The sequence below is a fragment of the Lepisosteus oculatus genome, chromosome 2, assembly GCF_040954835.1.
Source record: "Lepisosteus oculatus isolate fLepOcu1 chromosome 2, fLepOcu1.hap2, whole genome shotgun sequence".
In the NCBI taxonomy this organism is placed as follows: domain Eukaryota; kingdom Metazoa; phylum Chordata; class Actinopteri; order Semionotiformes; family Lepisosteidae; genus Lepisosteus; species Lepisosteus oculatus.
Genome location: NC_090697.1, coordinates 15,509,224 through 15,526,742, shown reverse-complemented (window position 1 = coordinate 15,526,742; position 17,519 = coordinate 15,509,224). Strand labels below are relative to the sequence as shown.

At 36.3% G+C, this 17,519-nt stretch overlaps 1 protein-coding gene across 2 annotated transcripts in view; it reads left to right on the top strand.

Annotated features, from left to right (window-relative positions):
* dlgap2a (discs, large (Drosophila) homolog-associated protein 2a) overlaps positions 1 to 16,923 on the top strand; it is a 404,450-nt gene extending 387,527 nt beyond the window's left edge. For both annotated transcript variants that reach the window (XM_069197514.1, XM_069197517.1), the window contains 4 exons: positions 359 to 768; positions 1,139 to 1,230; positions 8,753 to 8,905; positions 11,387 to 16,923. In XM_069197514.1, the coding sequence (XP_069053615.1) occupies positions 359 to 768; positions 1,139 to 1,230; positions 8,753 to 8,905; positions 11,387 to 11,605 (874 nt within the window). In that variant the 3' untranslated portion in view covers positions 11,606 to 16,923. The remainder of the gene's footprint in view (positions 1 to 358; positions 769 to 1,138; positions 1,231 to 8,752; positions 8,906 to 11,386) is intronic.
* Positions 16,924 to 17,519: the final 596 nt, after the last annotated feature.

Here is a 17,519-nt window from a genome sequence, read left to right as displayed (position 1 = left end):
TTATTGTATTGTTGCAAAGGAACAAGTAATAGGTTTATTTCATGCTGGAAAGAGAAGAAAGAAAACACAACGTTTCAGCTGTGGAGCTCGCACCCCAAGAAGGCTCCACAGCTGAAACGTTGTGTTTTCTTTCGTCTCTTTACAGCATGAAATAAACCTATTACTTGTTCCTTTGCAGCCTACGCATGGTGACGCAGCTACCCACCTGAACTATTGTATTGTTACCACTGAATATAATATATAAAATAAATGATATTATACATTTATATTAATATAATAAAAAAGGTTTAGTTGAAGGAAGTGAGGAAAGCACAGGTCCCTCTTCCATCCTCTTCCAAATGTTTCCGTCTGTTTTCAGACATGGAAGATTTAAGCGTTCCAACAGTGTCACCGCTGCCGTCCAGGCCGACCTGGAACTGGAGGGATTCCCCGTCACCATGGAGGATAAGGGGCTTCAGTTTGGGGGGTCGTTTCAGCGCCATTCTGAACCCAGCACACCTACACAATATGGTGCTGTACGGACTGTAAGAACGCAGGGCCTTTTCAGCTACAGAGAGGACTATCGGACGCCCATCGAGCCCCCCACCCCACAGCCGGAGCCGTGGCTGGTGGAGGCTGCTCACGAGGTGGGCGAAACAGGCCGGATGTCACCTTGTCGGCGGGATGGCAGCTGGTTTATGCAGCTGCTACACGCCGAGACCAAGAGGATGGAGGGCTGGTGCAAGGAGATGGAGAGGGAGGCCGAGGAGAACGATCTCTCAGAGGACAGTGAGTTCACGTGCCAGAGCTTAATGCCCGGGTTCAGCTTTTTGTTTTTTGTTTTTTAATCGCCCACAACTATAAACATCCAGTAGGGAAAGTTACTCATCCTGGAGGCCGATTAGACTCAAACGAATAAGAAATTCTACCAAATCTGGGTACAGTAATGAAAAGGCTATGAAAACATCATTAAAAATAGATTCAGAGGTCTGGGAACGCATAATATGATCACAAGGACAAAAATGTTGAAGGCATCAAATTATGGTAGTACAAATCGGATGGTTTCATCTAACTGGGGATTTTACTGACAGAAGTATTCAAATACCATATTGAAATACCAAGCTTTCTCCATCTCTCTCAATATTGTGTTCTCTTTCAGTCCTAGGTAAAATCCGGAGTGCCGTAGGCAGTGCTCAGCTCCTTATGTCTCAGAAATTCCAGCAGTTTTACTGGCTGTGTCAGCAGAACCTGGTATGTGTATTTATTTATACAATATATGTGTAATATTATATTACAGTTCCATTCACCAACCTACAGCATTTGTTAATACTGCTGTTTTTTATTACTAAGAATGACACAAGTTTCACTTAAACATAAAGCCAACATATACAGTATATGGTCCTGTGCTTCACATTAAGATGAAAACGTTTGTACATAACTTGTGAGGTGCAGATTTCCTTTTACTACTTGACACCAAAAAAGTAAATAGGTACTATTAAAATACAGAAATAACAATATTATGTGGAATATTAGCATTTGATTATAATTAATCAAATATTATTTGATTATAAGAAAAGTAAAATAGTAGCTCAGTCTTCTGTTTGTTTTATTTTATGGTTTCCATACTGGGGCAGCTTTTTCTTATAAAATTAATTGTTTCTCTGTTTTAGTAAGACATATTTTTATCTATTTTACAAACTAAATAAGACAGTGGAGAGTAACTGAAATGATTAGACCATTTCAATATGCAGCATGCAATATGTAGCATGCTTAGTGCTGTGTACGATGAGCACAATAAGCATTCAAACTGAAGATTCATTCAAAATCTAATTTTTTGAAGCATCCTCTTTCCTGATACATGAATCCTGGAAAGCATGGAAATGTGATCAAATGTTTAACCATTAAATAAAATTGATCAAGATATTGATTGAAGATTGAAGATATTTAGAATTACAACACGTGAATCAGTTATTCCAGGTAGCACCCTACCTATGGTTATGTAGGATTTGCCTGTCCTCTGCAAGGAATTTAGTTCATTAAGTTTAGGCATTTTTATTTAAGCCACTCATTCCATAACATAGAAGCTTCTACATCTTTTCTGTTGAATGTTTCCCATATATATTTTTGCAAATTCTTAATGTGCTGGAGAGCCAAGCAAGTTTATATTATGATGTAGCATGTGCAGGGAATCAGTCCTTTAACCACTTTCAGAGATTTTATTTTGTTTCTGTCTTATTGTTTAAATGTTTCACAGTTTTTTCTTTCAACAATGGCTTTAAAAATATTTCATTTTATAAAACTAAAACCCCAGCTTTTGTAAGCAACACCTCAGTGCCAGATATTGCAGGCAGTATAATATTTACTTCGGTATGTTTTATTTCTACCAAAAGTGAAATTACCAATAATTGTCTTTTTATGATGTATCCAGCCAGCTTGGAATCACTATGCGTTTAAGGCTCTCCTTTATAACTACAATTGCTGTACTGCATTGAGAGAATAAGGCTGCACACATGCTCCTGCAACACAGTGATAATGAGAGTCATTCATGTTTTATCATGCTGCAGTGTCCACAGTGCACATCACTCACATCACTGCAAGTGTGCAGATGCCTGGCAGGTCACAAGAGGTACTGTTTGGCCAAAATCTGAGAGCGGTCTGCCTCACTAATGGCCATGCAGTGGCCCCACACTGCATGGGGAGTCTCAGATCCTGCTGGTAACTGACCCAGGTTCGAACCAGCGATGTCTGGTCTGTAGGCTTCAACATGTGCTCTGAGCAAACACCTGAATCACGCAAGTTGTCACTCAAATCACTCAGAAACCACTCAAAATTCAATACAGAACGCAGTGTGAATATTTAATTACAGGAATAGTTATTTAGGTACAGCTGTCAAAAACCTCTCCCATTGTTTGTACAGTAAACACAGTGTATATTTTTTTAATTTAAGAATAGCTGAATTTTTCACCTTCTGCCATTAATAATACTAGACGCAGTTTTCTTTTCTTGAACAAATGTCTTGTTTTGCATGAAAAAAAGAAACACCAGATATGAAATGATACCATATACGGAAAATGGACTGACAGAATACGAAAAAAAAGAGGGCTAATTAAAGAGAGTGTCTAGCCATATTGACAACTGTACTTATATCCACATTTTATATTTTCCAAAGTATTATTTTATTTAGAATTCAGTTAATACATACTGTATACTGTACCTGTACATCTTTTTTTACTAATTCTCTAACATTAGTCTTGCATAATATGTACAGTCTTAAAGTCCAGTTCTATTTCTACTTATATCAAAGATAATCTCAAATAGTTTTCACTTATAAAACATTATTTCCAGAATATCTGAGAAACTGAAGTTGCCAAATAAGAAGCTTAAGAAGTAGCCTGCCCTAATTACGTTTGCTCATTTAAGCTGGTTTTATCTAATATTTTAAACCCTGATTTAACTTGCTTGAAAAGAGAGCTGAGGCTTCAATTCTCCCTTGAGATCGTGGATGATGGATTAAGTCACACATTAACACAGTCACAGTTGATACAGCTTAAATTTCATTCTGTCCTCAAAAGTGTCAGACTGTGTTATTAGAGCAGTCACTCTGTGAAATAAGTGCCTGGTTATGACAAAGTAATTTGAAGGCGAAGGTTTCAAATGAATGAAAATGTCTTGTGTTATTTGAATCTCCAAATGATATACATGCAGATTTAACTAGATATTGCATGTTCTTAGACCATTTCTGCTTTGCTTATTTTATAAATCTGATATTCCTAGCAAAGGGGATCGCACATCTGGTCCAGTCTGCATTCTGTAGATTATTGTACATCGACGTGTCATCTTATTACCAGTTAGCAGAGTAGCTTATTATATTCACATTCAACTTTATGTTTGAATACGTACAAATTACCTATGCTTTTGCATACTTCGAATTTCAGGAAAATAATTGTGATCCATTTAATTTATATTGAGCAACAGCCGCCGACAAATTCAGAAAGCTGTTAACAGGAAAAAGCTAACTTTTGTGCAACACTGACAGACATGACATTGGTAATTTCATGATACTGGAATGCTCAAGAGGGGGTCACTGTGAAGATCACTGCTAGGAGCCTGTGCCCACACTGTGATACACTCCTTGCACCAGGTTCCAGACGCTGCCTTGTGGGATTCCATCCTGTGTCTTTCGTAGAGTCTGGACATATGTGTGTGTATGTCAGGCCACTGGTGTTCACAGATGTTCAATAGGACTAACTTCTGACAAATAGGGCTCCAAGACATAACTGTCACGTTTCCAGTTCATGAGAAAAATGTTGTGATACAAGCAGCTGAAGGTACTGTATGTACTATAAGTGCATTGTCATGCTGGAATGTTGTCATATCAGTACGTACCCATGGGAAGGTCTGTTTCGTGAGGTCCCAGGACTTGCTCAGTACAGTGCCATGAATTTAGATTACTATCAATAATAAGCTGAATAGTGACTACACCTGTCCAGACCATCACACTTCGACTTCCCCCTCCCTTGATTAGTGAAACACAATAATTAACAAATTGTTCTACACATCTGTGCTATATTCACTGATTGTTCTTGTGGGTGGACTACAACCTACTTCAGCAAGATGTTGGCTCCACTGCTGGTAGGGATTTTTAATGACCACAGAGAGTCAGGACCTCAGTTTCACGTCTCATCCGAAGGACGGAGCCTTTTAACAGTATAGTGTCCCCATCACTATACTGGGGCATTAGGACCCACACATACCACAGGGTGAGCGCCCCCTGCTGGTCTACTTACACCTCATCCAGCAGCAACCTTAGTTTTTCCCAAAAGGTCTCCCATCCAGGTACTGGCCAGGCTCACGCCTGCTGAGCTTCAGTGAATTGCCAGTTGTGAGTTGCAGGGTGATATAGCTGGTGGCAGCAATTTGATTGATCATTCCTTACTGACTGTAATGCACTTCAGTGATTCTGTTGTAAAACATAGAGCATATTGGTCCTTTTCTCTGTTAACTCTTTCTTCATTTGCACCAGGCTTAGCATTCAAGAGGTTAAACCACCTCCACATCAACTCCTTATCAGCTACTGTGGTCACGTAGTGCTTTTTCAACAGTCAAAATCACTGAAGTGTATTACAGTCAGTAAGGAATGATCAGTTAAACAAAATAATGCTAAAACGTTTCCTTAATATCCATGTAATCAGTTTTCACTGCATAAGGGGTGGCATAGAGGCACAGTGGTTAGCATAACTGTGTCACAGCTCTGGGCCCCTCGGTTTAATGGCAGATCTTGGCTATACATTCTCCCTATGTTTCCTCAGGGGGCTCCAGTTTCCTCCCACAGTCAAAAGTCATGCTGGCAGGTTAATTAGCTCCTGGGAAAACTGGTCCTGGTGTGAGTGTGTGCATGTCTGTGTCTGTCTGCCCATCAGGGTGTACGATGCCTGGTGGTCACTGCTTTGCTCAGATAGGCTCTGGGTTCTCCACATGCCTGAATTGGAAAGAGCACTTAGAAAATGGATGATGAATGCATACTGTATGATTAGGTTTTTTTATGCCCAGTGTGTATTCTTCAACACATTGTCTGTTGCAAAAAAGAGGATAGAAACAGATGTGTTAGCACTCAAGCAAGAGTGTTCTGTATCATTGACAAAACTGACAATGGGCAGACCTCAAAGTGAAAATCATCTTTGGGCGTAGGAAATACTGGAACTACTAGCTCAAAATCCCTGGAGACAAATATGACCACGAAGAAGGCCTCCTTTAAGATCTTTGGATAAGATACGATACGTTAAGGAAGACAACCAAAGACAAATGTGATACAGCATACAGTATATCTCAGTGAACTCTTTACCACCATTCTGGTATCATGCCATCATAAGACAATTTATTTAGCTGTGTGATACTTGGCAAAATCAATCAATTGCTTCTGCAAATTTGCAATTTTCTTAAATCAAACCAAAACTTCAGGACCCATATCTTTTATTAGTGCAACAGTAAAAAAAAATGAAGTAACAACATACACCGAACACATGTTTAGGCACATGCAAGAACTAAAATCAAACTGGAACAAAATATTAGTCTGTTACCCTTTAGGAATAATGACTTTCTAAGTATTTTTAAAGGGACGTAGTGACTTCCTTTTTTCACAGGATCATAAGACAGACCTGCTGATCGTCTGATTCAGTTACATAACAAAGAAAATGTTTTTGTTCTTATTCAGTGACCTCAATTCATGATCAATCCACAAAACCTATAGAGGTCTGTGTGGTTTTGTTTTTGTTCATTCTTATAGTCTCCAAATGAAAGGGTATTAATTGACATTCCAATTAGTTACACCATGATCTTCAAAAGCAGGAGAGTCAGACACAAAAACACATTACAATAATCTGTCAGTGTATTACATATATCATTTCTTTTGTGATATAGTATAATGCCTGCATTCAAAACATTTGGAACAACATTGAACAACATGTCCGAATTCTGGATACTCTCTACAATGCAGATTCAAACATACTGTAGATGGACCCGATATTTGTAGTTGTCATTGAATCAGTATGAACCTAGTATTAATAATCAACAAAATGAATCCAATATCCTTCTTTAATTCACAAGCAGAAGAGAACAAGTATTGCCCTGCCAAAATACCTTGATCTATGTGATTCTACTTAAAAATTGTCTCTGTAGTCTGTTTTCTCTGACCCTTTTCTAATTAAACAGTACCCTTTAATTTAATGGTGCAGTTATGTATGTCAGTCATTTCTTTAATAAGTCAGCATACATTACTATACAACAATATCACTTGTACAAATAATTAAATCTGAATCACCTTTATTTGTCAAGTATTGTACTGTGGATTTCATGTACAATGAATTTACTCTGGTATACTCAGTGTTCAAAAAACATTATACTTTACATACTGTATACCACACACAAACAAGTCAACATATATCATTAAGACAGTACACATACTGCATAACTAAGAATTCTGGTTAAGCAAAAAGACAGCCCTAGCAACGAAGCTGTTCAAATACCAGGTGGTTCTGGTTTTAATGGTCTGGTAGTGTCTTCTTGAGGGAAGTTTCTGAAAAAGGTTGTAACCTGGGAGGGGTCATCAGCAATCTTTCCTTCTGCTTGTTTGCTCTGTAAAGTGTATGTATTCAATAAACAAAGGATTTTCTTTAACACACTTTTCACATTGTTTAATTAATCATCTACTGTACAACAGCTAAGGAATTAAAGAGTTCACTTCTGCTTGATATGATCAATTTTACTAGTACTTCAGGGACAGCTACGTAAATCCAGACTGCTCCAGGCTGGAGCTGAATTAAAAACAGTGCACATAATTCTAGCAGGTTTGCAAATAGTATAGTAATCCATAGTACGATAGTAAACAATATTGTCCATCCGAGCCATGGATATATAATTGTATCATTAATATAAGTCAGAAAAGTAAAAGAGTATCTTGTGATAGTTGCTGTGGACAACAACAAAAAACTGTGAAACTTAAAGTATGAATTTCCTATTAATTAATATAATTTCTAATAATTATCTGAATCTTTTTGATTTTTTTTTACTGCATTTACTTCTGCTAAATCTATTCACAACATAGGAAATGTCCTGTCACCCAAACATACAGTACAAAAAGACTTTGCCTTGCCATGTACAGTACAGTATGTAACTAAAAAAATAGCTGATAGAGCCATCTAGTGTTTTTTAATGGAAGTGGGCCTCAAATTTCCTGGGAACATTTAGAAATACGGTAACCACTCTTATTTCACATTAAACCCTTTCTAAGAAACTGTGTACATTTCTTCTGTGCTCAGCCTCATTTGTCTTTATGGTCTAAAACGTCATGGTATAAAACAGAAGTTCAGGAGGAAGTCAAATTCAAATCTTGCACTTCCTTTCTCCCATGTATGAACAGTCATTGGCTGCCTCAGACCTCCACACTTTGTTTCTAGCAATAGAAACAGTAAGGGGGGTTGTGAGAGCACTAACATTTGGTCAGGACTTTCATTTTCTCAGCCAGTCAAATGAATACCAAAGTAAAAAGTACATTATCCCTTTACATTTGGCACCTTGTTTCGTCGTCGTTAGAATTTGACCGAACTACTGAAATGAACATTCGGTTCTGCAAAACGCCACTCACTGCGCTTTGCCGCATTTTTTAGACAGATGTTTATCTTGTGTTAATTTTTTTGGGGGGGTGGGGGATATTTTCTTCTGAGCTTACATTTGGAGTTAAGCTGCTTTAGCTAAAAAGAATTGGGACCACTACGGGAACGTGGTGGCACATGGTTAGCATTGCTACCTCACGGCACTGGGGCTCTGGGTTCAGTTCTGGATCTGGGGTGCTATCTGCTTGAAGCTGGTTTGTTGGTTGGGAAACAAACAACAGTTACCTGCTTAGAAGGCAGCTATGCTCACCACTATACCACCAATGTGCTATCTGCTTGAAGTTTGTACATTCTCCCTATGTTTTTAAGTGAGTTTCCTGTTGGTGTGTGTATGTCTGTGTCTCTGCGTGCCCTGCAATAAACTGGTGTCCTGTCCAGGGTGTATCCCCTTTCCTTGCTGGGATAAGATCACCTATAACCCTGTATTGGATTTTGTGGTTATTTACTGTACACTTTTTCAAATCCAGGTCTAAACACAACAGAAGTATGGTTTCAGAGATTTTAAAAGCTTTGACCTTTTTTCGGAGATTAGAGAGAACAATGACATCATGGAAAATTGCTGTACATTTAATGTTTTAATGTACTGTAATTCATCTTCTTGGTAGGATCCCAGTGCAATGCCCAGACCGACCTCTCAAGATCTAGCAGGATTCTGGGACCTTTTGCAGCTTTCCATTGATGATGTCAGTATGAAGTTTGACGAGCTACAGCAAATCAAGAACAATGCCTGGAGACCCATCGAAAGTCCAGAAAAGAAGGTTTGTCTAAAAACATCTGTTATTCCAAGTTTGTCTGTGCTTACAGACTGTTTCTAATATTGCTTGCTTTGAGCATTGATTTCTTGTGGGTTTCAATCATGAAATAATTATCTTATGCACCACTACACTCAAACCTGGAAAAATACAAAACAGCTTGTTGGAAGAGATGACAATTCAGTCAGTTCACACTCAAGGGTCATGGGACAAATGTTGACCGTTGGTGTTTATTTAAAGCCATTGTACAATCAAACATTTTCAAGTCTTGTTTAGTAACACAGAGGATGATGGGTCTACAGGAATGCTACATTTAATTGGATCAGTCTGACCTTAACAGCATGACATGCTACATTCAGCTATGATAAGAGGGATAGTTAAATATCACACAGTATCACACTCACACAGCTACAGATCCTTCTCAAATGTCATGAACTCACAATTTTGCTTCACTGTTTATTCTGAATTAAGGAAAGGTCATGTGGATAGGATTTGTTCTGTATTATTGATCCCCTGTGACAGGCATTCAGTATTCTTGTGTGCCTAACTTTACTGTAGAATTACCTCAGAATATAGTACAAGCCAAAATGTTACTTTTTCATATAACCACTTACTATATATATGCACCTTGAGTTCTGCAGTTCTGCTGCTAGGTATTCTCAGTTTGGTATTCATTTGAATGAGGCAGAAATAAACAGCAATAGTAGGGAAACAAAACGGTTAAATTAGAATTGTATTCTGTAAGACCAGATGTCTATTTTGTCTTGATGAGCTTTTTGTTGATTTTCATAAAGATTCATCTTTAACTGTAACATTTTTACTATTTTTAAATTGTTTTCTTATGAATGACAACTTTTTTCATCTTGTTTCTTCAAAAAATGTTAAATGTCCCTTCAAATTTGTACACAGAAATGTGTTTTAAATGTTCTTCAAACTTGATTGTGAATTTTATATTTATGATAGCCGAAGGTATTTGAAAAGTGTTGGTATTGTAACAATTTTCTCATTTTACATGGGGAGTGCATTCCGGTAAAATGTTACGTAAGGCAAAACCCATTAATTTAAATTTAATATGATTGCACGTAAATATGGGAAGGTGTTCTGGAGTTCACTTCCAACCAAAGGTTTGAATCCTTAAATAAAAACCATTACACAATGTCTTATGTACTGTAAGACATTTTGTATAGTTGTACTAAAAGCCAATTAAACTAAATCTTTATTTATGTCAATTTCATAAAACATGTAAAGGGATGACTGCTGTTAGTGGTGTTTGGTGAACGGTGTAAAAAACGTAAGTCACATGTACAGTACAGTACTATACATACTGTGGATGCATTAGGTCAGAGCATCTTTTGGCCTTTTGTTTTCAGTGAATCTCTGATACAGTATACTGTAGTGTAAAACTACAGATACAGTAACTGAAAACACTACTTTGCCAGTTCATTAGTGAAAGAAAGTCCCTGATTATAATTGCATGCTAATTATAACTGTTTAAATTGCTCAAATTCTCAGCTTGAGTCAATACATAACAAATTGCATATAAGTGTGTTTTCTTACTTAGCTTGTATTTACTCAGTGTTAAACAAAGCATTCCTCTGCCTCTCATAGGAACTACGGCTCCTGCTAATGATGTTACAGTATATACTGTAAATGCATCTTCAATATTGTTTCTTGAACATTTTTATTTGTACTAGAATCCATCAAGGCTTGATGAACTGGAGCCTTTTAAAACAATATTCAGAACAGTAAAACTGCATATTGTACATTAATCAACTTATTGTAAATTAATGTAGGTGTACAAAACTACCTTAATCAGCCAGACAATTAGTTGTGTGCAATAATATTGATTCATATGATTTCAGAATAAATACATTTATTTATACAAGATTTCTCAATCAGGTAGTGAATTTTAAATGCAAAGATAACACCATGAAGGCCAACAAGCTTGCAGGTCAACACAGGGATCAGACTGTATAAAGGCATAGATCAGGAGAAGGCTATAAAAACATTTAAAAGACCTGAAATATCGCTGTGCATGTTGATGCCAATCATTTAGAAGTGGAACTTTCTGATCTAAAAGCAAAGCATTACACCTGATGGAAACCCAACATATTCAGCATACTTATGCCACCAGCATATTTCAGTTTCTTCTATTTAGTGTTTACTTTTGTATTTGTCTTAGTCTGAGCACTTACTGTAGGTATTGAATAATATATTAAGAAATGCATACATACATTTCTCAGAAAATGGGACACCATAGTAAGGGACTGAATACTTTTGCAATGAACTCTACTGTGAATTACATAGAGGTCATATGGGTAGGAGTTGTTCTATATTTGATATTCTATATTCTATAGCTGGAATGGTTGAAACGGATGGTATTCCTTATTTGGTTTCACCCCCTTTAAACTTTATGCACAGGACGATGCAAGAGTCAGTGCTCATCCTTGTAACCCCAGCTACGTATGTTGTGGTTATGTATTTTAGGAAGAGAAGAAATTGCCCCCTCCAGTACCAAAGAAGCCCCCAAAAGGTAAACCAGGTGTCACGCGAGAAAAGTCCCTGGATCTTCCAGACAGACAGCGACAGGAAGCCAGAAGAAGACTGATGGCAGCCAAGCGGGCAGCTTCCTTCAGGCAGAACTCTGCTACCGAGAGAGCTGACAGCATCGAGATTTACATCCCAGAGGCCCAGACCAGACTTTAGGACAAAGGATACATCAGCATTTCCCGTCTGTTAACCATACTTTATCAGTTCCAAACCTTGTCATTGTATGTACTGTATATCAGGTTTGTGTCATTGTATCCAGTGTAATTGAGAAATCGCATTACTTTAGAATACGTTCAGTTACCCAGAAATATACACAATACGTAGCTGCTGGTTTTCTCCTTTCAAGGAGCAAAATTGCACCTGCCTTTGAAAAGGGAAGTGATACTTTTTTTTTTAGTTTAACGGCAGTACCTTTAAAATTGTAAACATCTGTTGTAGCTTTCCAGTGCTGATTTAGATTAATCTACAGGGGTGTCTGCATTTTTCAACATTTTCAAAATGAATCACAAAGTGCAACTTTCTTAGAATTCCACCAGCAACAGTGATCTTGGGCTAATGCGTAAGCGAAATACGCAACCAGTTTGAGGTCTCAGTGGTAGCACAGAGGTGATGACCCCGTTCACAGGTTTGAAATCCGTTTTGACAGAAATATTTTGATTTATTGTTTGATTGTTATGATTATTGATTTTAAAGCTTGTTTGACGGTGTCCTTCTAAGAATACCAGGTCAATCAAGTAATACTTTTGAAAGTGCCAATGCTTGAAATACCTCAATCGTGCATGATGTACTGTAGTTAAAAGCTGAGTGTGCAGTCATCACTTCTGAGATGTAGATGGGCTACCTCTCTGTGAGCTATGCTTTGTCAGTGTTGGAAAATGTTGAAAATAATGGCTCTACACCCAACAGATTTCTTTTAAGTAGACAGGCATTTGTTCACACTGTTGTATAGTGGGAACTGAAAAAAAGGCTGAAATGTTAGGTTGACTTTCAGACAGCCAGTCACCCTCACCCACTTCAGTATTTTCAACATTTCTACGGGATCGTGTAAATTATGAAACATGCCAATAATATTGTGCCAACTTAAAAAAAAAGGATTAAAAGGATTTTTTTTTTCTTTCCAACTTTTTATGCATTAGTCCGTTCCAGAAACTAAGCATTATATTTTTAGAAAGCAATGATTTCTGGTCAAGGTCATAAACTGCTTAGTTCTGGAAGTCAAATGTACAATACAGAATAGTGCATTTTTGCAACTAAGAATTTTCATGTGTGTATTTCCAAGGGAAATGTAGGTTATGACGATCACTAAATAGCATGGCAATTGAATTGCAAGGGTACATATGAAGGATTTTCTTTTTCCATTGTGCAGTCAAACATCATTCCCCAAGACCCTGCATTTGTAGCATATAAATAATTAGACATATATTAAATTGCTCGAATATTTTCTTAAAAAATTGTTTGGACGTTTCTCTGTATCACCCTTTATTTAATGAGTGTCTTCTTGCAACATCTGATAGGCAAGGGTGCATCTTATCCATTATGGCAACCTGGCGACTATTCAAGAAACATTGGGCACAAGGACGGACAGGGTACATATTAGCCCATTACAAAACATATTTAATTTAGATGATACAGTACACGCCTACATTTAAACGTATTTGTTATTTTGTGCAATTTGGATTTTCGTATTTGCACCACCCTAGCCCGTGAAAATGATTTCTCTGACTCTGTCGGACTGATTAACGCATCACATAAAAATGTCAGAATCAAACAGGTGTCAGATCGAAACAGGTGCTAAAAAAGGAAAGAGAAAACCAAGTGTAGCAGATTAGATGGTTTCTGTTTGATAGAAACTGGAGGGAGAAAAGGAATTTTGAATTTTATTTAAATGGAAAGAAAATTAAACAATGCAAAGCACATAGTATTTTTTAATCATCTATTTTGATCATTGAGCAAGGAATGTATGATTTATTGTCAGTGGCATTTAGAACAGTGTTCTGTAATGTTAAAAATAGCAAGTCTTAGTACTGATTAACTGCACCACACTAAACTTGTTCGTTAATCCAGGCCATACCAGACAGCTGCAGGGTACATATACTGTACGCACACTCCCAAGAGTAAGGGAAAAAATCGATTCAGCTTACTGTGCCACAGGGACCGATACCGGGCATATGCCCACTGAAAATTAGTTCTGTCCGCCATGTGTTTAAAGTTTGTCAAAGTTGTGTTCACTTTGTATGTATGTTGCAAAGATGAGGGAAAGTTGAAATCAGTGTCTGTGTTCAAGAAGAAAAACTGAAATAAATTCAAAAGGTTACTTAAAAGATATTTTGCAGTCTATAACAGTTCAATTAATTTCAATCTTGACTATATTTATTTAAATTGACATTCTGTCTACATTGTAAAATAGAAGTTACACAGTAATAAGAGTGTAGTCATGGTATTAATAACAGGTAGCTATCCTGGGATCACAAATGTAATTATTTTATAAACTTACATCCTGGCTCCATATACTGTATATTGCTGTGCAAAAGTCTTGGATACCTTCAACAGTTACTGTACAATATGCGTATGTCATAAGAATCAACAATGTATTCAGAGTTTTCAACCATCTACTACTAATTACTAATAGAATTAACAGCTTAGTTTGGATGAGAAGACGAACATTTCATGGAAGAAGTTTTCATTCACATTAATTGGAATCTTCAACGCTTGATCACAATAAATCAAGTACAACTCTGCACTTGAGCTGCCAATATGTAGTGTTGTAGTTGTCTGTCACATTTACCATCAAATCTCATTGACTTATTGACAGGCGTTCCTCATCATTAACACCATTTATACTTATACTTTCTATAAAATCTCTCTATACTTCCAAAAAATCAAAAAGTTTATTTTGGATTACAATATACATACAAAATTTCAGTACAAAATCACCATTAAATAGTGCATAAAGAAGGAAAATATCAAGTGGAATGAGCCAAACCACGCAACATTTCTGAGAGGTTTGCACAGCAGTAAATGTTTCACTTTTTGAGTGGTGATAGCATTAGCTTGAGCTTTTGGCACCTTTCAAGACTCACAGACTACACATACTGTATACAGTACAGTATTTTATACATATATGATTCTTTTATCTGAATATAATGCCTTTAAAGGGGAACTGCAGTCCCAATTTCTCAGATCGCTTATTAAATCTTGGTAACAAAACAAATTAATTGATAGAATCACAAAATTTTAACAATTTTGAATTAAGATTAAAATCGGAGACTATGTGAAAGTACTGTCTGATTGCCATGTTGTTGCAGGCAGACAAGAAACCGCCGGTCTTGCCAAGGGTGAGGGTGAGATTTGTGCGAATTGTGACGTGAAAGCAACCCTTCCTGCTCACTAGTCACTGTGAGCAAATGAGAAACATGGGCTCCTAACAATGTTAATTATTTTGAGTGTATTTTAGTTGGATAGCAGGTTGATCTTTTTTTTGCAATACTTAAAAAGGTATTTCAAAAACATGCCACCTTACATGAGCAAGTTTCATGTAATTTACAATGTAAGTTTCATGAAAACATTTACTATTAATTTCATAGCATGTTTACAATGTAATACGGCCTCTTTCACGTCACCAGAGGTTTTTTGTTCCTCATTCTGAATTGCAGATAATGACAGCAATATGGCGCAATGCATACATTGAAACTTGGTGTCTTTTGTGATGTAAATTTAGCTGTTGTACACGTTACTGTGTACTTCGTAGTTTCATTGTGGTTTGAAATCCATTCCTTATTGCGGATTCATTATAACCCCGAAATGTAAAAATAGCATTGCAGTTCCCCTTTAAACTGAATTATCATTTATGTGTTTAGAGCTATTTCATGATCTATTTAGAATTAGAACAAACATTTTGTTGAATATTATATGTATGTAATGCATTTAATACACTCTTTCTACAGTGTAACTATAGTAATCTGTAGTTTTTAAGTGCATTTGACATTTATAAATATCACCATTTTCAGTTATATGACTAGTACCCATGCAGTGCTTTCTCTAAATTTTGCATTTGTGTTGAACCAGTTTTTAGTTATCGTCAGTGAAAAATCTTCGTAAATAATCTCTTACTAGGCGATTTTAGAAGGAGACCCAATAAATGCATTTTATCTGAAGGTATATAAATACTGTAATTTAGTTTGGAGTTGATGTTTTACATTTTTCAGGCAATATGAATCATATTTTATGTTAATAAAGCTGTATCTGTTTAATTCTTAAGTTTTTAAGATAGTGTTTAGATAGTGTAACCTCTTTTTCCTATTCCAGACTACTGTGGTCTGAGTACCAAACTTTAATTATTAATTTGATTTTTCTTGAATTTTGTATTGGGATTTTGTTTTTTTAGTCCTTTACATATAAGTGGTTCAAAAGATAGACAGAGGTTGTGTTTGGACTAATAGTTTGTGAAAAGGTGAAGTTATTTTTTACAAAAGGCAGCAATGCTCTGTAGATTGTTGGACTGTGTATTGCTGAGAATTTCTTTCATGAAGAAAGATTAGTGGTTTGTGATCCGCATGGTTTTCTTTAATGATGTCATGTTCACACAGTAAACTAAACAACAGGGTACGTCAATGCTAGAATACATGGCCCAGGAAACCAGTAATAGTTTTGTCAATGCTGGTATTTGTACATAAAAAAATTCAGTTTATAGTGCATAAGCCTTGGACCTACGATATGCTTGCAGAAAGAACAAATAGCCAGAACTCTTGTAACCTACCATTCATAAACAGTCACATGTTCTCTGTTGTTATTCATATAGTTGGTGTGAAATCTTTAGATTTTGCATCAGTAGAGCTGATTCAAGATTACAGTTTTGCATCATTTATCCACGGTTTTGAACTAAAGGTTGATGATGGGATATTGAATAGAATATATAAATAGGACAGATTACCATTTGTCAAACTGAGAGACATGAATTTTTGAAAGTCCTTATCTTTACCCAGGCTTAAAAAAATATACAGTATCAATCATTACAATTTTATCTAACATGATTCCTTTGAGTTTAAATTCTTAAAAAGGGGATGTTTTAACACAGGCAGTCTCAAAGAAAGTCAACCTCTCTTTGTAAATGAACCTCGATAGATTTATTGTGCCATACAGCCTTAAACAAATTTTGAAGAAAAATTGCACATGAATGTACAGCCTATTCAGTTGCAAAAAATAATCTATATACAGTATATAAAATCAATAAAAGCTTTTGTGAGCATAAACAAAATTTCACCTTTTGTTTTTCTGACCCATGTTCTAGGGGAAAGTGAGAATGTATGCCTTATAAGTATGGCATGGAAGAATATTTAAAATGCAAGTTTTCCAAATGTAGAAATTGTGAAAACTAGAGTGAAATTTGTTACGTTATCAAAAGATATAATCAACGACTGTTCCACAGGTTTATTTAACTGGTGCTCCAAAAAGCTTTTAAAATGAAAAAATATGTATGCTGTGCTTCTTAAGTAAAATTATTTTAGATAGATATGTAAAAATATATTGAGTACAGCATTCCTTTCTATGTATTTTAGCTTCAGTAGAAATTTTATCACTCCTTTAAGATGTTAACAATATTAAAATATATATTTCTACATAAACATATATACACATACTGTATATGTGTAAGTGTGTATATGTGGGGCACCACCTACAGTATAAGACAACACACCTATTTTTTTCTGTGTGTACAGTAAGCTCTCAGAGCTATCACTTGAACGCATTTTGGAAACATGCTTTCTTTTGTCTAGAAATGAATGCAATGGCATCCCCAGCAACAGTGTGCAACTCTGGGAATACATTATGAATTAAGCTAAATTCTGATGCTTTTTTTTTGGCATGGGAGTTAAAAGCAGAAGAATGCATGAAATGACGTTATACTAAGCTACGTATATATACTTACTCTGTATGGAGTAACTTCTTTGTTACACAATGGACATTAAACCTTAAGCATCACAAACAAAATGGTAACATTGTATCCCATATGCAGTAGGTTCCATTTCCCCATCACTGCTGAGCTACGGCAAAGTGCTTTATTTATAAAGCTTTT